Source organism: Fusarium venenatum (genome assembly GCF_020744135.1).
Source record: "Fusarium venenatum strain MPI-CAGE-CH-0201 chromosome Unknown EDB82scaffold_3, whole genome shotgun sequence".
In the NCBI taxonomy this organism is placed as follows: domain Eukaryota; kingdom Fungi; phylum Ascomycota; class Sordariomycetes; order Hypocreales; family Nectriaceae; genus Fusarium; species Fusarium venenatum.
In genome coordinates, this window is record NW_027072131.1 from 8092792 (window position 1) to 8114127 (window position 21336).

General features: G+C 48.7%; 5 protein-coding genes across 5 annotated transcripts; 4 read left to right on the top strand and 1 right to left on the bottom strand.

The window, feature by feature from the left end:
• Positions 1-5071: 5071 nt before the first annotated feature.
• Positions 5072-7313, top strand: EDB82DRAFT_284059 (uncharacterized protein). Its single transcript, XM_025729235.2, has 3 exons — positions 5072-5615; positions 5663-5874; positions 5926-7313. Exons 1-3 carry the CDS (start codon positions 5272-5274, stop codon positions 7200-7202), a joined length of 1833 nt encoding a protein of 610 aa, XP_025583522.1. The 5' UTR covers positions 5072-5271; the 3' UTR covers positions 7203-7313.
• A 1620-nt stretch (positions 7314-8933) lies between these two features.
• On the top strand, positions 8934-14158 carry EDB82DRAFT_510822 (uncharacterized protein). Its single transcript, XM_025729234.2, has 2 exons — positions 8934-13460; positions 13509-14158. Exons 1-2 carry the CDS (start codon positions 9262-9264, stop codon positions 14002-14004), a joined length of 4695 nt encoding a protein of 1564 aa, XP_025583521.1. The 5' UTR covers positions 8934-9261; the 3' UTR covers positions 14005-14158.
• An 898-nt stretch (positions 14159-15056) lies between these two features.
• On the bottom strand, positions 15057-15817 carry EDB82DRAFT_434166 (synaptobrevin-domain-containing protein; the record flags this gene model as incomplete). Its single annotated transcript, XM_025729232.1, has 2 exons — positions 15057-15729; positions 15780-15817. 2 exons carry the CDS (start codon positions 15815-15817, stop codon positions 15057-15059), a joined length of 711 nt encoding a protein of 236 aa, XP_025583520.1.
• A 377-nt stretch (positions 15818-16194) lies between these two features.
• On the top strand, positions 16195-18824 carry EDB82DRAFT_510826 (P-loop containing nucleoside triphosphate hydrolase protein). Its single transcript, XM_025729231.2, has 2 exons — positions 16195-16462; positions 16516-18824. The coding sequence occupies exons 1-2, from the start codon at positions 16295-16297 to the stop codon at positions 18604-18606; spliced, it is 2259 nt and encodes a 752-aa protein (XP_025583519.1). The 5' UTR covers positions 16195-16294; the 3' UTR covers positions 18607-18824.
• A 160-nt stretch (positions 18825-18984) lies between these two features.
• Positions 18985-20412, top strand: EDB82DRAFT_510827 (protein-tyrosine phosphatase-like protein). Its single transcript, XM_025729230.2, has one exon. It carries the CDS (start codon positions 19235-19237, stop codon positions 20177-20179), a length of 945 nt encoding a protein of 314 aa, XP_025583518.1. The 5' UTR covers positions 18985-19234; the 3' UTR covers positions 20180-20412.
• Positions 20413-21336: the final 924 nt, after the last annotated feature.

The window sequence follows — 21336 nt, forward strand, 5'->3', positions numbered from 1 at the left end:
TGGTCAAGAGGACGCGTTGACGCGCTCTCAACCGCGCCATGGATGCGTCCGCATATGCACGTAAACACGTCCCCTGTCTGTCAACTTTCCTGTTATTCGTCGGCACCGTGACCCGTTATGCTGCATGTTGTTTTAACTGAAGCTTTACCCGGATGATTGAGGTGACAACAATTGCAGAATAGTCAACCCGATAGCCATGGGTTGGGTATAACTCGATCGACAGTAGGGTTTCTCGAACCATTGACATTCGTCTGTGCTTTTCAACCTCATCAGTCAAGACAATAAGCAGATGGATTTTCGTCGCTAGAGAATAGTTTGCCATATGCTTGCCATATTCTGACTGGTGCTGTCAGGTGCTAGCGGAAGAAATGTCACCAGCGATGCATGCATCCCTACTAAAACGAAACACTTACATCCCGAGAATTTATGCAAGACGTCAGAGTTGGGGTCAACGCTTGTACCAAGAATCTTTGCTGTGGCCCAGAATCGGGAATAGATATCTTATCACACAAATCAAATGCCAGCTTATGTTGCATCATGAATGTTCTTCCCATGCCGGTGGATATGGCCTGAAAACCTTGATAAACTCAAATATCTGTAAGTTTATTTGTATACGAGCTGGGAGTGCATTCTGTATCTTTCATCCCTCGACACAGAGAAAGGAGCTGGACTTAATGGGGCGATCGGTACCCCTAGACTTGATCGGGTGAGGTAAAACTGCAACACGATGTGGATCCAACCGGAGAGGGTCGAGCGTTGGTTGGTGTGGTTGGTTTTGGATGGTGATCCTGCAAGGCACTAAAAACATGTCCCCAGATACAAGCTCAGAGAACCACGTCAGGGGTAGCGGGCCTGGGCCGGCAAGCAACACAGAACGAGAATGCTTCGACAATCAGTTTGCTTTTTGACTTGTCATGTTTGATCTTCTCTCATCCCTTCCGAACCGCCCGGGTAGAATTCGGAGCCGGTAAGAAAGTCGAATGTCCTCCGAATCATTGCCACATGTATGTCTTTGCATAAATGCATGCACTAGCGAAGAGCATTGTGTCCGGACTTCTAAGAACAGCCACAACGGTTGAGGCTTTGCTGGTGGCAAAGCCGACATGTAACAGATTGCGGTGACAACAAACCATCTATCGCCGACTTTTGGGACGAGTAGTAGTCACCTGGATGTTCCTGACTCTTTTTCTGATGCCATTCAATCTTTCCTCTATGGGTAAAGCCCCAAGTGACAGAAGCGCTAATGTTTCTGAGCCTTGACCATCGGTTGGCCCCAACGTCAATGGCCTAAACTCAGCCTCTAGGTGATTCTCTGTTAGAGACGTTGATCACAAGTATGTAAACTGGGTATTCACAAAGAAAACCGCAGTCATGGAAAAGGGGTTGCAAGCAAAGACGGAGAGCAAGTCTCGCCAAGAACAACGATCCACTGAATGACGATGGGGCGGGAGACTACTGCAGGAACAGGGTCTTAGTTTTCAGCGGCTCCTGAGGTTAGGTGAGATCTGGCGTGGTGGGATGGCCATGGCATGAGAAAGGATTTTGTTGTAAGGTACTTGGTGAGATCCGTAAGTGACGCGTAGAGGTGGGATAGCGTGATGGGATCATAAGAACCTGGTGAAGTAAGTAAGCTGTCATCCGAAAAGTTGAAGCTTGGTCCAAAAGAAGTTCTCTGAAGTAGCTTCTAGATTTAGAATATCTTTCCCTTCTTGACTCGTTCGTGCAGTTGTTGACTGACATCAGTTACTCAGAAGTCGATGGTTCGCTTCTTCAGAACCGACGTGCTGGGACTTGTACCGACGACGGTGATAATTCCGATGCACGCAGGGTTGGCTTGCTGAAGTCAAAGTCACAAGTTGAGAAATGTATCATGGATGTCGAAACGGATGCGATGTGACAGATGATGTAAAAAATGCCGATAGATAGAATTCACGAGACGTTTCTTGGTATCATCGAAACTTATTGTGGATAGGTGTTGGTTGGTGAAACCATTCGGAGAACATGGATCATGCCGCTTGATGTTGATTCAAGGCCAGGCATTCCGGCTCAACCTTGATACTCGGTATTCTCAGGCCTTGGCTGGTAGATGTTTCTGGACTCTTGTCAGCTTAGCCCCCATTTGTGTAATGGTCAAGGGTACGAGTGAGCCGACATAGATACCGAGATACAGAAGTTGACAGGAAGCCGAGACCCTTCGTACAAGTGCCGTTGTATTTTGATCCTCTAGCGCACAAGTTCACGAAAAAGAACCTCAACGTCAGAGCCAAGCGGTTTAACCCTTTTCTTTTCTTTTTTCGTGTGGGGAGTAATAGCCGATTGACGGGACCATGACACTTCGACCAACTGTGCTGCGCCGTTCTGCGATCGACATTCATCATCATGACAAAGTCAACCACGACCTTTAAGTTGAGCGGGCGCACGGTCATGTTGTAGTGTTGAGTATTGAGAGTTCAATATTTTGATAGACTGACTTTTCTCACAGTGACATTTCTTGGCGTTGTGACAAAAAATAACAATCGGGTACAAATCAAGAAAGAGCCATGGGTGTAGCGCCTGTTTGGAACGATCTGGTGACGCCTTCCCTCCTTGAATACGCGACGGTTCGATAGGGCAAGACCGGCGGCGTTTCTCGGTTTCCTTTTTTGGCAGGAAGGACTAACGTTGGAATGGCGGCCAATAGGGGTTGAAGTTGTGCAAGATACAGCACCCTTTTTGCCGCTCCGTCTTGGGGGCCGTTTCCTTGTCGTCCCCTAAACTGAAGCCACTCCGTTGATTGGCGTGTGCCTTGCATTAGTGGATAGAGCAAGGGCCCAATGAATATGCACAATGCACAAAACACCACCAATGTAAGCTCGACTGTGCACAAATAACTGACGGGAACCTCAGAAAGGAAGTCAGCAAGAGCAAGGGCCTTCCCCCTGACACGCAGGTACAGAGAAGAGAGTACCGTGCCCTACCGATACCACCCCACTCTCTGTGCTTGCAAACTCTCATGGACGCTTCAACTCCACTTCCCTACATCGCTCAACCATTCATCCGCTTCTCGCCGCGTCCTTGCGCCTTGGCTAGGACTGCTTTGCAGAGAGGTATCCGTTCTACCGTCCCGTCAAAAGTCAACTGCAGGTGCATCCATCAGCCACAGCGGATTCTTTGTTGCATGACAGATACCCTGGTCTGATGTCTGGGACGAGAACGCCGATCAGGTCTTTTCGACGTCAGTTTCTGTTGGTGTCAGACTGACACAGACTCATATGTAGCGAAGCCCAATGTGACATGTGGCAAGAGATCGAGAGAAGATCAAAAGCCTGAACTTGCAGAGATGAACCGAACAGACCAAACATGTACACACAGTGATTCTACACATTTTTGAAGTGCGACTGTGAGCAACAATGGACGTGCCAAAATGGATGATGTTTTCCCCAGCAGCAGTAGTCTTGCGGGGCCCCTGGACGTTGATCCAGGGTTGTTTACCACAAGCTTTATCACTCAGCATGTTCCGTTCCCAAAGGCGGCAACGGCTTTGCATTTCACAAAACCGAACAACGGACCGAAATCCGATCAAGTCTAGGCCAAGAGGTGTCAATACGAACATGAATCTATTTGGCCACAACCGCCTAAAATCGATGGACAAATGGATGTCTCTCTTCGCGTTGCGTTGGGAGCTGGGATGTTTGTGGTGGTGTCGGATGTGGACTGCTTGCACAGTTTAAGTGGGTGTGAACACCTGGGGCTCTCGTCGGTCACTCGTCAATGGTTCGTTCACAAAGTCTTCTTGCACTTGACTTGGGTCCGCTATGGTCTATCAGCCTACCACTTGCTAGTAGGCCCCTCCCTCGTGCACATCGTGCGGGCTGGATGTGACACGGCTTCTTGGGCAAGGAAGGGGCCTGCTAACTGCTCAGAGGAGTGCAATGATGGACAACCAAGGACGAGACAAAATTCCTCTTCTGGAAGAAATCGCTTATCTACGAGTAACGTTTGTTGACCTTGGTCTTTGACCCAAGAGACAAGGCTGAAAAGGAGGTCAATCACAACTTACCTGTGTCCCTTTTGTGTCCTCTCAAGTGTTGTTAGTTTGTACTAACCTGGACACAGGCTAGACAACGTTTCTGAGGCCTTCGTGCTTTTCTCTCAAGAGTCTGGCTCACTTGAACGACTAGTATAGTGGGACTAGGGGGTACGTATGAATGGCTAGGCTTGGGTCCATGGCCAGGTTCGGTCGGCTCCAGGGCTGCAATGCATAACCCCCTGGTCCTCAACAGCTACAGTATTGTACGCGGCGATGTGGTTTGCAACGGTCACTGCCCCTTGGCGCGTTAAGCTGTTGTCTAACCTCTGCCCTCCACCAAGGTGCGCCGCCCAGTCAGGAGACCGAAGTACCTGGGGCTAAGTAGCTCCGTCAAGCCACTGCTCAGGTACCCGCAACTCAGACGCTGAGTCGGCGCCAGGGTACTTTGGGTCGAGGTCCCATCCTTTTTCTTTTTCCCAGTTTCTGAGGCCTTTGCACCGCGTCGTGTCCCCACACCACTAGGGGTGGTACCTTGGCCAGGGTACAGGCTCCAGTACCTTTTCTCCGATCGAGGTGCCCGTGGTGGAGGGGGCGGCAGCAGCAGGTACTGACTCTGCATATTCAGTGCAGGGCTAAGCTAGGCTTCTCCTTTGAAGACATCCCCCATCCCCAACTCCCCCCCGTTTCTCTTTTCAATCTCGCATCGCCAGTCCACTCCTTCCTTGTGACCGCTTCTTCTGCTTCTTCCCCCTCGTCCTTTTGTTCATTCTTTTTTTCCTTATAGTCACTCTCTTGATATATTCAAACTTTCAAGCCATATTCGGTTCCCGTCACTCTTTCCGGGTCCATTCCTTTCTTTAGGCTCACTCAAGCTCAAACAGCTCTTACACCAGTTTTGTCTCCCGTCCGCAACGTTTTAAAAACGTCGAAACCATTCGAGACCACCAAACAATCCGCCATAACGATACTTATTCTTCCTTTTTCTAAAGGAATCAGGACTACATTCTTTATCTGTACTGATAATCGAATCAACAACCATTCACCACATACCTTGCAGCGACTTGTCGACTTCGGCTCTGTCCCTGTCTCTTAGTCTGCCTGATAATACCGATCACTTAACACGCGTTTTGTGAATCAAGCTTAATCGAACGACACCCGCTTGTATATTCGCGCTACAGCAATCGATATCTCGACCTCTATTTTATTTTATCTCATAATCTCTACCAGTAAAGTGATCGCATACCCGCGATCTACTTTTCAAAATGGCCACGGAAATGGATCAATCCATGGGTTTAGGCAGTGTCCAAGAGGTCACCACACCCACAACATCCTCACCATCTATTCCTACTCCTGTCTCAGCCGGCATGAAGAGGGATTCGCCCTCTCCTTCCAACGGTGGCAATTCTGCCTCACGACGACCCCCTCGCAAGAGCACTCTCACTCAGCAACAAAAGAACCAGAAGCGACAGCGTGCCACCCAAGATCAATTGACAACTTTGGAGATGGAATTCAACAACAACCCCACACCTACCGCTACTGTCCGTGAGAGAATTGCCGACGAAATTAACATGACCGAGAGGTCTGTTCAGATCTGGTTCCAGAACAGGTATGACACATTCCAACTCCGCTAGACGACCCTGCTAACATTACTAGACGTGCCAAGATCAAGTTGTTGGCTAAGAAGAGCCTGGAGACTGGTGAAGATATTGACTCGATTCCTGAATCGATGCGAGCGTATCTTGCCATGCAGGCTATGGAGTCTGGTAAGGGTCTTGGTGGAAGTTATCTTGGTCGCACTGGACTGGTGCCTTTCGGCCACGGTAACATGATGCTCGGCGGTGACCAAGGAGGTCAGGGCAAAGTTTGTGAGTTGGGTTCATCTATAGCATTTATGATTTGTGCTAACTTAACAGCAGTGATCCATCATCTCACTTGCCGATCTCTCAGCATCGGAAAATGGACTCGAGTTGGACAGAACACGATGGATCTCATCATCTTCTACTCACCTGACAAGTGCACCATGACCTACTACATCAACAACGAACAGGCTGGCTACAAGATCGAGTACCCCTTCTCATCCATCAAGAACATCTTCCTCGAGAACGGCGAAGGAGACCCAACCAAGCTCGGCGGAATTGTCATCGAGTTGAACAGGCCCCCCAACTTTTTCATGGACTCATCGCCTACTACCAACGGATTCTTCCAGTGTGGTGACTTTACTGAAGATCTCCAGGCTACTCATTGTCTGGTTCACCATCTCGGTGGAAACCCCAAGGTTCTCAGCGGTCAACTCGCCAAGCTCGTTTCGCTCGAGTCTTTCATGAACCGCCACAACCCTAATCCCTACAACGACCCCCACGCCCTCTCCGTGTCGGCTCCTGTCTCCCCGACTGCCCGACCCTCTTCGCAGCCCAGCTTCAACCCTCATGGGCATGTCGGCATGTTCCAAGAGCAACAATGGGGTATCCATCAGATGCACTCCGGCATGCGTGCTGGTCCTGGTCACAAGCGTCAGCGCAGTCGGTCAGTCCCTGGCCCTGTTGACTTTGCCATGTTCCAGAACCAGCCCATGCCCTCTTTCTACATCCAGCCTCCTGGGGAGATGGCTCCTCCCCCTCCTCAGCACAACCCTCACATCTACGCTCCTGTGCCCCAGCCTCCCAGCAACATGGCACCCAACCTGCGCATTGACACTCAGGCAGGCTTTGGTTTGGATATGCGCCAATATCCCATGTCGGCCACCACTGCTTCCCCTGCAGAGTTTCCTCCCAGTCCAGGATTCTTCCCTCCTGGTCCCGAGGTGCCTCAGTCTAACTACAACACCCCCTACGGCAATGGATTCCTCTCGCCCATGGGCAACGGTGAGGGCATTCCTACATCTGTGTCTCCTATCTCTTTCAACGGCGGTGAGCCTTCTATCCTGGAGCAGTCACCTCCCATGTCGATGATGGGACGTCCTGGTTCAACTGACATGTATGCTGTCAACGATGGATCATGCGCCGTTTCAGATGACGGAACTGGCCTGAACGAGATGTACTCTAAACACACCATCAACATGCCTATGCACACGCCTTCTCCTGGATATGTTCAGCATCAACAGGCTGATCTCGACATGGAACAGCTTGTGCAGTTCGACGCAGTTGATCCTTCAAGCCTATCCCCCGAGGCAATGTCCCACGCTCAAGGAAACTAAGCAAGCAATACTGGGTGGGTATAGGTGTTGATGGCGTGTTTTTACTGTATGTATCTCATACTAGGGCGTTTGGCATATTATACCATTGGGATCTCCTTTCTTTCCGCCTTTTTGTAGGCGACTTTCTTTGGACAATTTCATTCTTCACTTTTTTCAGCTTTGATGCCTACGGTACTCTGCTTGATCGATTCTCACCCCATCTACGGCCATGATGAACTTGCATGACGATACACTTCTTACATCGGTCATGTATGTCGGGCACAACACAGCGATCGTACAATTTTCCAACTCTTTTCTTGCGCGTCGACAGTTCTATTGAATCCTTTACCGCATCTCGTTTATCTCTTGGGTGGTTTTTGTTCAACACTTTCACTTTATGGACTGAAGGCATTTGCCTTTCGGCCTTTTTACCTGGAGCGACGTTGCCTGACCACCGCACGTTGTCTTCTTGGGCCTAATTTGTACGTACACATTGTTGGAGAACAAAGTATGGACGATAGTATTTTAATAAGTTGTTGGTACCGTGTCTTTGAGGTACCACGTTGGATGCTGGGAAGCCCCGGCGGCTTACTTAGGGTCTTTGGGATCATACTCTTTAATGGGGATTAGGGTTTTCTTTGTGCTTCAAGGTACGGGAAGTACCTTGTGGAGTTTATGAGCAGCTAGGTTGCTGGCCTCGGTAGGCGTCAATAGGACGTTACTTGGAAGCCTGCTGTCGGACATGAAGGCATGGGTTTTTGGTGTGGAATACTCGGAATAAAAATGGGTTTATGTTCAGTTTTTGTTTCTCTTTGTGATTGTTGTGAACCGTGATTGTGTATTGTGTCAGTGTAAGTCGTTGTAAAACAAGGTTGACACATGTGTAAGTCGAGTGGCTTCACGGATGGTTCGGAGGTGTGTATAGTACAAAGTATGGTTTAGAATAGTGCGACGGTTGAATAAATAAAGCTTGTCCAAGCTCGGACGAAATCAAGGTTGATTAATGTCTCATAATGCGGTAGTTTGTCATTCGGCTGTTCCGGTAGATGAAAGGGCCGTGCAAGAGATATCTGAAAGCGTATCGCCTATGTGCCCGCCGCTTCGTCGACTCCCACGCGTATCCGTACATGCATGTCAGAAAGCGGCAAGGTCTATTATCGTCAGTGGCTGTGAATAGACATACGTATGTTTCGAGGCGGAGGAACAGAGATGATTGGATCTACGTTGCATGTGTGATGTGTTGGTCAGCTTTGAGAGACATGTTGATCAAAGTGTATGTAGATCCTATCATTTACAAGATACAAAGTCTGAAGGTCAAATTGGCATCTCCCGAGATTGCTTTCAACAGCATTGAAACGGTTATTTCCCCATTTCTCGGAACTTGGAGAACTAGAGCTTATTTTGTTGCTTGGTGGCGTTAATTAAGGTATTAGTTAGCGACTTGGCTGGACCATACCGTGCCAATCAGGCGTGTCTTATGCGTTACAGCGCATTGTCCGTTATCAAGGGCCCTGTTACATACTGCGAGGATTTGATTTGGTTGTTTTTGGGCTGACGATTGTAGATTTGCTGCGCCTCAACACGTTGCCCATATGATTCGCGACGAGGATACGGGATGAGAATATTCTCCGACTGTCCGGACAGTAAAGAATTGTCTTTGTAATGGCAGTTCAATAGGTATTTAGTAGTTGATAGATGGCTGTTTTAATCCAAGACAATTAAATGGATTCCAAGGCTGGCATGTATTGCTTGCTTATAAACTGTGCTGGTACTAACTAAGGCTACGGGCTGCATGTAATCAGTAATCGCCGCTTCGGGCTGTATACGATCCCGTTAGTCTGATTACCCCAGCTCAGCCCAACCAGCTCAATCCTGCCAAAACATCCACATAATCTCATCCTCCCCAAGCTATTACTCTTTTTCTTACTCTCTTTTTTTTATTCGAGCTTTCGGCTTACAGTTCGAAGCACCAATACGACACACTACATCATTACTCTAGCTGAAACCGGCATCAATCTACGATCTCTCCACCCTTCGCTACGCCTATTCCAGATGCTCCAACCGTTTCAACGGCCTTAACATGGCTCCCTACCCCAGCGACAACAACGGACGACGCCCGCCACAGCCCGGAAATAACGATGATGACGACGTAGCTCGCGATCTTGCTGCACTTGACGAACGATACCCGCGAACATCGACCAATTTCTCTCGACCGCGAAATACACGACGTTCTTACACTGATCCTAACAATGATCGTCCGCCGCGTCGATCTTCTGCCGATGATACCAATGTGAGATCTGCTTCGAGGTCTCGGTCCCGACGTCCCGAAGATGGCGCACATCGACGAGCAAGCGGACCATACGAATTGCGACCAATTCCCTCGAGAACCGAATTGTCTACTGACCTTTCGGGTCCTCCCGATTATGGCGACCGAACCGACATTTCGCCTGTCGACAAGACTCGCAATGTCGCATTCAATGGCAATTCTTCAGGCGAAAAGTCTTCGGTGCGAGCCGACATCAAAAAGTACCTTCGTCAAAGGCGCGAGAAAAGAATTGGACCAAGCGCAAAGCCGACATGGAAAGAACGCACGCGCAAACAACTTGGAGAATTCCACCAAAAAGTCATTGTCGAAACAATACTTCGCCAAAAACCTCTTCAGCCTCTACCTGATGGTCGTCATGTCCCTCTAAACCCTGCACAGCGGAACGCTAATGGACTTATCGATGAGCGCGCAGGGAAGCCTTACATCAGTAACTTCATCCGGTCGAGCCGGTATACCATCTATGATTTCTTCCCTAAACAGCTCATCTTTCAGTTCAGCAAGCTCGGAAACTTTTATTTCCTTGTTGTGGGAACGATTCAGATGATTCCTGGCCTAAGTACAGTTGGACGATGGACCACGATAGCGCCTTTGGGTGTATTTGTCGCATTCAGTATGGCCAAGGAAGGTTACGACGATTATAGGCGTTACAGGCTTGATCGTGTGGAGAACCGCAGCGAGGCTTGGGTTTTAACGGATCGAGCCGCAGCCACTGAAAAGGGTCGCGTACGCCATGCTGAGAAGATGAAGAGGAGGAAGGAAAAGGGATCGAGTGGTGAAGAACACATGCTTGACGATCTTGAAGCGGGAGCCGCAGGTGCAAAAAAGGTCGGAACTAATGGAGACTGGACCTCAGTTCAATGGCAACACGTTCGCGTGGGCGATGTCATCCGGTTGCGCCGTGATGATGCCGTCCCGGCTGACATTGTGCTTTTGCACGCCACAGGTCCCAATGGTATCGCATACATTGATACAATGGCTCTTGATGGCGAGACGAACCTCAAGAGTAAGCAAGCATGCCCTTTGCTTGCTGAGCGGTGCAACACCATGGAGGGACTGCGAGCAACACAAGCTACTGTCATCTCCGAAAACCCCAACCTGGACCTTTACAGCTATGATGGCCGCGTAACTGTTGATGGCGAGACTCTACCCCTCTCTATGAACAATGTTGTCTATCGAGGTTCTACTCTTCGCAACACAGCCGAAGCGCTTGGTATTATTGTCAATACCGGTGAAGAGTGCAAGATTCGCATGAACGCAAACAAGAACGTGCGGGCGAAGAAACCTGCTATGCAATCCGTCATTAATAAGATGATTATGGTGCAGATTTTTATTGTTCTCATGCTCACCATGGGTCTGACTATCGGCTATTACCTGTGGCGAGATCGCACTGAAAACTTTGCTTGGTACATTGTGCGCCGCGGCTTCTGGAATGGCGAGATTCCATTTAAGGAAATTTTCTTTGGTTTCATCATCATGTTTAACACACTGATCCCATTATCGCTGTACATCAGTCTTGAAATCATCAAGCTGGGTCAGCTCCTTCTTCTCCAGGATGAAGACATGTACGACCCGATATCTGATACCCCCATGGTGGCCAACACGACTACCATTCTTGAAAATCTGGGTCAGGTTAGCTATGTCTTTTCCGACAAGACAGGAACGCTCACAGAAAACATCATGCGCTTCCGCAAATTGTCGGTAGCTGGCGTTGCTTGTCTGCATGACATGGATGTGCAAAGAGACCAAGAGGAGATGCGCAGACGGATAGAGGAGTCGGAGCGACCAAAGAAGGGAAAGTCAAAGATGGGAAGTCTGTCAGCAACTAGAAGCGCGGTGCCTACCATAACTGTCGACGGACAATATGACGACGGTGCTGGACTCGAAAGACCACAGCCTACAAGAACCATATCAGCGAGCCATTGGCAATCGACTGTCAACACTGCTCAAAATACCGACATGAAAACTGAGGATTTGCTCGACTATATCCAGAGAAAACCCAACACTACATTCTCTCGAAAAGCCAAACACTTTCTATTGTGTATTGCGCTCTGTCACACTTGTCTCCCTGAAAAGACTGACAAAGGCGACATCGATTTTCAAGCCGCCTCGCCCGATGAGCTTGCTCTTGTGGAAGCTGCCAGAGATCTGGGATTCTTGGTAATTGACAGACCTGCACAAGCTATCAAGTTGGAAACTCGGGACATAGATGGCTCCCTTCATACTGAATCCTACCAGGTACTGGACGTGATCGAGTTCAGCAGTAAGAGAAAGAGAATGTCGATCATCATTCGTATGCCTGATGGACGTATCTGTGTCTTTTGCAAAGGAGCCGACAATGTTATCATGCAGCGTTTGAAGTTGAGCAACCTTGCTGAGGAAAAAGCGAGAGATATCGGTCGTCGTACGAGCCAGCGAAGACTTTCTCGACAAGATCAAGCTTTGCGACGAATGAGCACGCAGCAAAGCATCAGCCCTTATGGAAGCCCACGCGGAAGCCCCCGCAACAGTTTTGGTTTCTCCAGGGCAGAATCATCATCCAACCGGGATGGGCTTAGGCTCAGCTTGGGACGTCGTTCCACTGATCTTAAGCGCTTGTCTCAGCAGCTTGCCCGCTCACCTCGCGCCTCGACAGACATGATGAGCCCGATAAGTCCCAGACAGAGCCTTGGTCACATGCCATCATTTGACGATGCCGACAGCAAGATTGATGAGTCTTTGGCGTCGAACGAAGGTGCTGTGTTTGAGAAGTGTTTCCAACACGTCGACGATTTTGCCAGCGAGGGTCTTCGTACTTTTTTGTATGCCTACCGTTACATTGACGAGGATTCCTATGCTCAATGGAAGGCCAAGTACAGGGAAGCCGAGACTAGCTTGGTCGATCGCCAGGAGAGGATTGAAGCTGCGGGAGAGCTCATCGAACAAAAGTTTGAGCTAGCTGGTGCGACCGCAATTGAAGACAAGCTGCAGGAGGGAGTTCCGGACACCATCGACAAGCTGCGCCGAGCCAACATCAAAGTGTGGATGCTCACGGGCGACAAGCGAGAGACAGCTATCAACATTGGTCACTCTGCTCGTGTATGCAAACCATGGTCAGAGGTTTATGTGTTGGACGCGACTCTGGGTGAATTGAAGGAGACTATTACCATGACTCTGAATGATGTTAGTCGAGGCATGGTCCCACACTCTGTGGTCGTTGTTGATGGTCAAACGCTTGCCAAGATTGACGAAGATGACGAGCTGTCTCTCCTCTTTTATGATCTTGTCGTGCGTGTTGACTCTGTCATCTGCTGTCGAGCTTCGCCCTCGCAAAAGACAAACCTGGTGCGTTCGATCAGAAGATATGTGCCAAAGAGTATGACTCTAGCAATTGGCGACGGCGCAAACGATATCGGCATGATTCAAGCCTCCCATGTTGGTATCGGTATCTCTGGTCGCGAAGGACTACAAGCTGCTCGAATCTCAGATTATTCAATTGCACAGTTCCGGTTCTTGCAGAAGTTGCTCTTTGTCCACGGTCGATGGAATTATATGAGAACTGGCAAATATGTGCTCGCCACATTTTGGAAGGAAATCCTGTTCTTCATCGTGCAAGCTCATTACCAGCGCTATACGGGATATACTGGAACGTCGCTCTACGAGTCATGGAGTTTGACTGTGTTCAATAGTGCTTTCACGTCACTTCCTGTTATCCTTCTTGGTATTTTCGAGAAGGATTTACAGGCCAAGACTCTGATGAAGGTACCTGAGCTATATACGTTCGGTCAGCTCAACCTTGGCTTTCGATTCTCTCAGTACTTTGCATGGATGATCATGGGTGTTGCGGGCAGCTTCATAATCTGGTATTTCACGTGGTGCGTCTACGATAAGACTTTCTATGACGAGGATACTAGTATTTTCGCTATGGGCATGGTCAGTTTCACTGTTGCTGTTATTTTCATCAACATCAAACTCTTGTAAGTTTCTTTTCGTCCCATGACAAGGCGTGCGCTAATCTTTGGTAGAATTCTTGAAGTTCACACCAAGACAGTCATTACCTTTGGCGGTTGTCTGATATCTGTTGCTGGTTGGTTCTTGTGGATGCTGGCTCTTTCCGGTATCAAGCCCATCAGCTTTGGACCTTATATTGTCCGAGATGCTTTCATTGACAATTTTGGTCGTACACTTCAATGGTGGACAATTGTTCTGCTTGAGCTTATCACACTCATTGTCATTGAACTGGTAGTCCAGGCCGTTCGAAGAGTTTACTTCCCCTCGGATCAAGATCTGATGCAACGCATCGAAAAGGATGGCAATGTGGACAAGGTATTTGGTGATGGCAAAGACGCTGAAGAAGGCGACGCCGAGGCAGAAGAGAGGGTTAGCCCAGAAGCAGCTCCTGAGAGTGAGAGAGTACGTGAGAGAAGAGCAGGCCGGGCGAGCCACGATGATTATCAGCCAGAATTTTTGCCTACGGCAGAGGAAGAGAGGGAGAATCCGATGGAACAATGGCGGCGTTGAAGTTTCTTTTGTAAATGTACATGTTTGACATGTTGGGAATACCAGTGGAGTTATGGGATGGGAGCATAGAATGCTGAGCATGCGCATTACGCAGGTATCATTATAGTAGTAGTATTTTAGCATGATTGAACGAGTATTGTTTTTATCATTTTTGTCTTCGTCATGATCCCGCGGCTGATAACCCGAGACACCGCCATTGAACACTGAATTTAAGGTCATCGGAGTGATTACCGAAGCATGTGGAGAAGCTTGATCAACATGACCTCGGCGCCTGAACAAGGATCAAAGTACAACCAGTCTTTCTTATAATGCTACCTCCCCTCTCCAACCAAGTCTAGAGAATGTGATAATTCCTGTTTTCGTCATCCTTTGCTTTTCATCAAGCTGCATCAACCAAATGGGCTCTTCATGTCCTCCAGCGACACTTGTCGCATTGCAACCACCGCTCAGACAACAACAGCCATGCGCATCATCAATACATCCCGCCTTTTTTACAGACAGATTTCGAAGGGCGCCGGCGACTTTGGCGGTGGGATCGTTGGTTAATCCTGTTACGCAGGGTTATGTTTATCAGGAGAGTGAGAGAAGGAAACCAAAGTTGTGATGGACTGGCCTCAAGGTACCATGGCCGTTTGAGCATAAGGGACGAAATTAGCAGATCGTCTTATGCTATTTAGGCTATGATTTTAGGTCATTCCCTAAAGCCAAGAGGCCATCTTTTCTGTTATCGGACCGGAGACAAAACCGATGCTTTGCACGCCAATGCATGATGAAATACGACACAGCGACAAATCGAAACGGAGTGAATCTAGGGATTGATGGAGGTGGGAAGCTACGACAATTTTTCACGATTACGAACACAAAAAAAATGATATTCGGGGTATTAGTCATATTGATGAAAGAGGATCTTGTTGCTTAATTATACCCTTTTGCCTGGGTTAATCCCATCAGTTCGCCTTAGGAAATACAGATAGCTTCGAGAGAGAAAGAAAATCGAAAAGGAATGGCTCGACGCTCAAGAGCTCAGGATAACAATCACACCCTATTTTACCTTAGGATCCATTCTTGACCGCAATGACAATCGCCATGATAATGAGGAATATCACAAGACTCAGTAGTCCCATCAGTTTGACATTCTTCCACCACATCTTGCGCTTCAGACCGCGACTGCGCACGCGAAACTCGTGCGCGCTACCGCCCAAGCGATCGGTCTTGTCGACCAGCAAGTCAAGGCGCTCGCCGCGCTCGAGCAAACTCTCAATGTTCTTTGTCATTATTCCCCTAACGTCATCAATTTCTCGCTTGGCGTTTCCGATGGCGTCGTCGCGGCCGCCGCTCGTGGTACCGTAGTCTACCATGAGGGACTTGAGCTCCGAATTGAAGGAGGCAGCGCCGTAGTTGGGCATGTCGGAGAAATCACTACTCTCAGGGAATTGCTGAAGGAAGCGCTTGCGGATCTCGAAGAGGTAACCGAAAGGGACGCGACGGCCGAGCGACGAGTCGGCGATGACGAGGAACGTGAGACCGCCGGCGGATGGGTAGTCTCGGTGCTCGGATGGAGACTCGGCGACGTAGTGGATCTGGTGCTGGCCATGGGTGTAGGTGAGCTTTTGAGGGTTTGTGTGTTCGATTTTAGGAAGGATGAGGGAGGCGAGAGATGAAGTCTGCGACGAAGCTGAAGTTGTGCATTCTGAGAGGATGGTAGTGTTGTGGGCGATACATGAGCTGTAAAGTATTAATATTTGTTGACTTTTGAATGGTGATGTTGGACGAACTAGAGAAGGGGAGTTGATGGAGTTGATGATGACGCCATGATGGGCGATTTGATGCGATGGAATTGTGTTGATTTCGCAGCTGGTTGAGGTTTTTGGTGATGGATCGAGTACTAAAGATGGGGGGAGTTTAGAAGCTAATGTCACTCACTACAATGACGCCTCAGATTCTGGTGGCCAGGCGTCTCATCGTCATGCTCACCAAGGTACAAGTGGGTCAACTGCAAAACACACCTCAAGCAGGTATGACAAAAGGAATTGGCCACTAGAAGGTTCTGCTGGCCAGACAAAATGCCGATCATTTCTGTCATCCAAAGCTGATCTCAACCCCACTTCGAAGTGGTCGCAGCGGATTCGGCAAAATAATGGCCCGGGCTCAATGGAAATTTTGAGACTGAGATTGAACATGATGGCGACACTCAGTGTATTCGAAGAGTGAGACAATCTTTTGTCGTTTTTTTCTCTAGTTCTGTCTTTTTCCAGGGGAGCATGTTGAGCTCACTTTTGAGTTTTTCATCATGAGGTATCTGCTCCGGACAGGAGCTGTGCGAGCTCCTCTTATTCCTTTGTCCATTTCAACGAGGTCGCTTTCTACGACACCTCGACTTGAGAGACAACCGACAAAAGGCAAGCCTAACCCTAAGAAATTCTTAGGGAAGAAATTAGGTGGTTCAAGAGGTGGCTTAGTATGTTGTTCTCCCCCCTGTTCAGGAATTGCAATACTAACAATTTTTTTTAGTTGGGCCAGGGCCAAGATCCAGCATCAAGACTAAGACTTACCAATGGCAACAATGCTAATGGTCGCCATGGCATGTTCCGATCAACTTGTTTTGCGAGGTTCCAAAAAGTGCTTGAAAACATAAGCAACACGACAGTGTCTATTGCGGGTGTCGGGGAGGATGAGTTTCATCGACAAGGTCATGAGTTTATGAATGTGATTGACGGAGCTTTCGATCTGGCTGAGCAGAATGTTACGGACCGCGCCAAAAATCCTTTATTCTGGAATCTCCGTGATGCATTCCTTCATAAAGATCTTAAAGGTCTTACCAGCGAACTTCAGTACTCCTTCCAGTCATTCATGATGAAACAGAAACTCTCAAAGGGTCTGGAAGAAAGTCATAAGCGATTACTGGACTTTCGATTTCCCTACGAATGGTTCCCTGCGACCAGAGCGATGCAGCGAACAATTCATGTTCACGTTGGACCGACAAATTCTGGCAAGACGTACAGAGCGCTTAAGGCTCTGGAGAATTCAAAGCGTGGAGTCTATGCTGGACCCTTGCGTCTGTTGGCGAACGAGGTCTACCAGCGTTTAATAGCCAAGGGTCTGCCATGCGCGCTGCTAACAGGAGAGGAAGTACGGGTACCCTCAGATACGGATACGTACTTTACCAGCTGTACGGTCGAAATGGTTCCTGTGAACGAACAATACGATGTAGCCGTCATTGATGAGATCCAAATGATTGCAGATGAAGACAGAGGACAAGGTTGGGCGACAGCTTTGTTGGGTGTTCAAGCCAAGGAGGTCCATCTTTGTGGTGAGGAGCGAACTGTTAAGTTGATTGAGAAAATCTGCGCATCTATTGGCGACAAGTGTATCGTGCATCGATACGAACGTCTGAGTCCCCTGGAAGCCATGAACGATTCTCTCCACGGCGATTACGGCAAACTTGAGAAGGGCGACGCTGTTGTTGCTTTTAGTCGCATGAACCTCCACGCCCTGAAGCGAACGATTGAGGCTAAGACAGGACGACGATGTGCCATCATTTACGGATCTTTGCCCCCCGAGGTGCGCGTTCAGCAGGCAGCTCTATTCAACGACCCCGATAACGACTACGACTTTATTGTGGCCAGTGACGCTATTGGTATGGGTCTGAATCTCGAGATTCGACGAGTTATTCTCGAGACAGTTGCCAAGTACGACGGTAGCCAGAACAGAATGCTCTCGTACCCCGAGCTGAAGCAGATTGGTGGTCGAGCAGGTAGATACAAGACTGCTCGTAATGCCACTGAGGGAACAGATGACACAGTCACAGAGATACGCAAGGTTGGCTACGTCACAACCATGGATAGCCCAGATCTCAAGTTGGTCCATCAGGCTTTCAAAGCTGATGTTGATGATATCGAGTATGCCTACATCACGCCCCCCGCTGCTGTTGTTGAGCGTTTCTCAACATACTTCCCCAAGGAGACGCCCCTGTCGTTCATTCTTATGCGAATTCGAGAGTTGGCATCTGTGAGCAATATGTTCAGACTTCATGTGCCTGCTGAAAAGCTCGAGGTTGCCGACCACATTCAAGATATCCCCTTGACTATCTACGATCGACTCACCTTTACCAACCTGCCCATTGCCACACGCGCTCAGAATGCAGTACCGGTTCTTCGTGCACTCGCCAACATCGTTGCCAAGAATGGCAGCGGTGAACTTCTCGACATCAAGGAAATTCCCATCGAGAATCTGGACATTGACTTGAAGACCTTTAAGGGAACATCCATGGAATATCTCCACAGACTCGAATCCCTCCACCAAGCCATCAACCAGTACATTTGGCTGTCGTATCGTTTCAGCGGCATGTTCCGAGACCAATCTTTGGCGTTCCACGTCCGATCGCTCGTCGAGGAGAAGCTAATAAGTACACTGGAGAGACTGGACTTTACAGAGGGTCATCTATCCAGCTTCCGACGAAAGGTTAGAGCGGAAGCTCAGAGGAGGATTGAAGCGCAGGAGGAGTTGGGAGAGGTTGGTGATAAGGGTGTAGAAGAAACCGAGTCAGATGACACGCCAATTGGCGACTTGGACACGAGAGGACCTGCTCCAACGTCTGGATGATTATGAATGAAAAAATGTATAGTAGTACTGCAGGGGAAAGATGGAAATGCATGGCATAATGATGCTTGGCGTTGGATTGGGACCTGCATAGAGAATACTCTGGATGTAACTTTATTATTAGAAACGTTGTATCACCAAGTTTGTACAATATTAACTCGAATTGCACGTGCATTTGTTTCATGATGTGTGTTGGTCCTTGAGACATGATGAGATTAAGTTTTGGTGACATTGTCAGTGAGATTAATTCTTCGAGCCCTACCTTTAATAGTAACTTAAAGCTGAGCCTTGTAGGGAGAAAGAGCGGGAGCCTGGACCCTGGACCAAGATCAACGTCATTCACTAACTCAACCCCTGCCTATTGCCCTGTCTAGTGGGTGGCAGCCTACAAAGTGGGGGAGCTGATCAAAAAGGTTCGGGGCCAGCTGCCTTAACATCAGCTCCACTCCTTAGGTCCCGTCCCATCGCATTTCACGCTGACAAAAGAATCTTGGACCTTGATTTAATTATCACAGGAACTCATTCAAGGCCTTTGTTGTATCACCCGACAGACGCTTCCTTGCATACGTCTTGTACTTGTATCTCAAACAAATATTCCGGCTTTTCGTACTCTAACGACACTTTTCTCACAATGGAGGATGAGATCGGTAACCCCCCATCCATTGTCGGCAACACCATGCCATCTGCTCCTTACTCGCATCGAGCACCCAGTCCGCCTTTTATTCACATTCCTTCCACCGGACACTGCGGGAACATCATCACTCCAAACCTGGTGCCTTCTTTCGAAAACGTTGACCCGGCTCAGTTGACGGCTGAAGATGTTCTGATCATCACTCGCAACATGAAGCAGACCGCGACCGACCGCACTTTCGACTGGTCTTACGAAAAGCGCCGCGAGGCTCAGGAGCTGACCGATTTTTTGTATCTCGGACCCAACTGCGTCGCGAGGGATCATGACTGGCTTCGTCGCACGGGAATCACCATGATTTTGGTGGCCAGGGACGTTCGCATGGGGAACACCAAGCTCAATAGTGTTGAGAAAGCGGCTGCAGCTCTTGGCATCACCTTGCAATACGTCAATATCGGAGGCTGCGCGGAACTCATCTCAAACTTTTCTCACGCCGTTCGCACCATCAACCACCATCTTCTCTCAATCTACCACCGCCAGGTTCAAGAGATCACCAATGGCGGTTCCACGATAGTCGACAGCAGCAATTTCACCCGCGGCAAGGTACTGTTCACCTGCGAGACCGGAAACGACCGCTCAGCAGTTCTCGCGGCGGCGTACATCATGGCAGTTTTTGGAAAGGACATGGTCACCGTCCTTCAATTCATTGGCATTTCACGATTCTGCTGCACTTTCGACGAGGATATGAAACGCAAGCTCCAGAGCTGGGAGGATCTTACCCGTGCACGTGCCCAGGTGGCCAACACGCCTCAGAGCGTGCCACAGGCGAAGCGACAGATTGACGACTACTATCACGACGATGAATCTGATTCAAACGACATGCCTATGGATGTAGATCGGGACCGGTTTGAGGGACGTAGCACTTTTGCTCCCTTTGTCGATATGTAAAGGGATGATGGATACTTCTGATACTCTGGCATGAGTAGAACAGACATAGCATGCATGGCGTTGGGGCACGGAAGATACCCTATGATTAGTGCTGGTGTTGGGTGTCAACGATTTTGTAATTTATATTGATTTTACGATTTGTGTGTATTCGTTTAAGATGGGAGGGATTCATGTTGCGGTCTGGCATAAGATAGGAATTGACCAAACATTGAAATGACAGCCTGAATGCAGCGAGTGTTTATTCCCTCGAGTGTTTATCATAAAGTTTTTAATTGAGTTAACTGACCTTTGTCAATGTATGCAATTTATCACTTGGTAACCTAGTGATTGTTGTTGTGGTTAAACTTTGGTCGATATTTGCGAAGTTAGTTAGATTGGGCGTGTGAGTGCGTTGCCAGATGGCTGGCAGTGCGAGCAAAGGATCAGGAATTCAATATGTCGCGACACTCACACACGCGACGAAACAATGATCGCAATTCAAACAGGTCTGTCGTGTTTACTTCTCTTCTGCTGTTCCTTGCATCAAGAGCGCATCACTCCTCTCCTGCCTATTCTCTGTTCTCAGGAGTTGCACTTGCGCGCATTCACTCCATTACAGCCTTCACTCACATTCAAACACTGCCTACTTCCTTGTCTTGCCCTTCAAATTTCGGACAATGCTGTATTGCAAGTAGGTGGAGATTCATTGGCTCTATCGTCACTGTTATACCTGACAAGCCCACTCAGACCTGTTTGACGACAAACCTCAACTCCTTTTCTTCACTGCTACCCGACTTGAACAGGATGTCAATCGTATACTCAACAAATCTATAAAGGAATTCGATTGCAACGAGGGCGTTTCCTGGGGGCTCGCATGTTTGGTCGCGATACCTTTCTCGAGTGTTTACAGCCCACAACCACGATTTGAGTCACCACCTCAAGTTAGGAATCACCTCAACCTTATCACTCTACGTATCCTCAACATTGCCACTCCTTTTGTACTCAAACTTATCACTTCACTTGTCTTTCTTGCCTCCGCAGGCCTTCCGGCAGGTATTCGACACGGGAGTTACTTCTCCATATCGACTTTCGCGTTTGCATACCTGTCTTCTCCAAACTCAACTCAGGCTCGCGACTCAACTTCGCGACACTAACAAATTGGATCAACACTATCACCA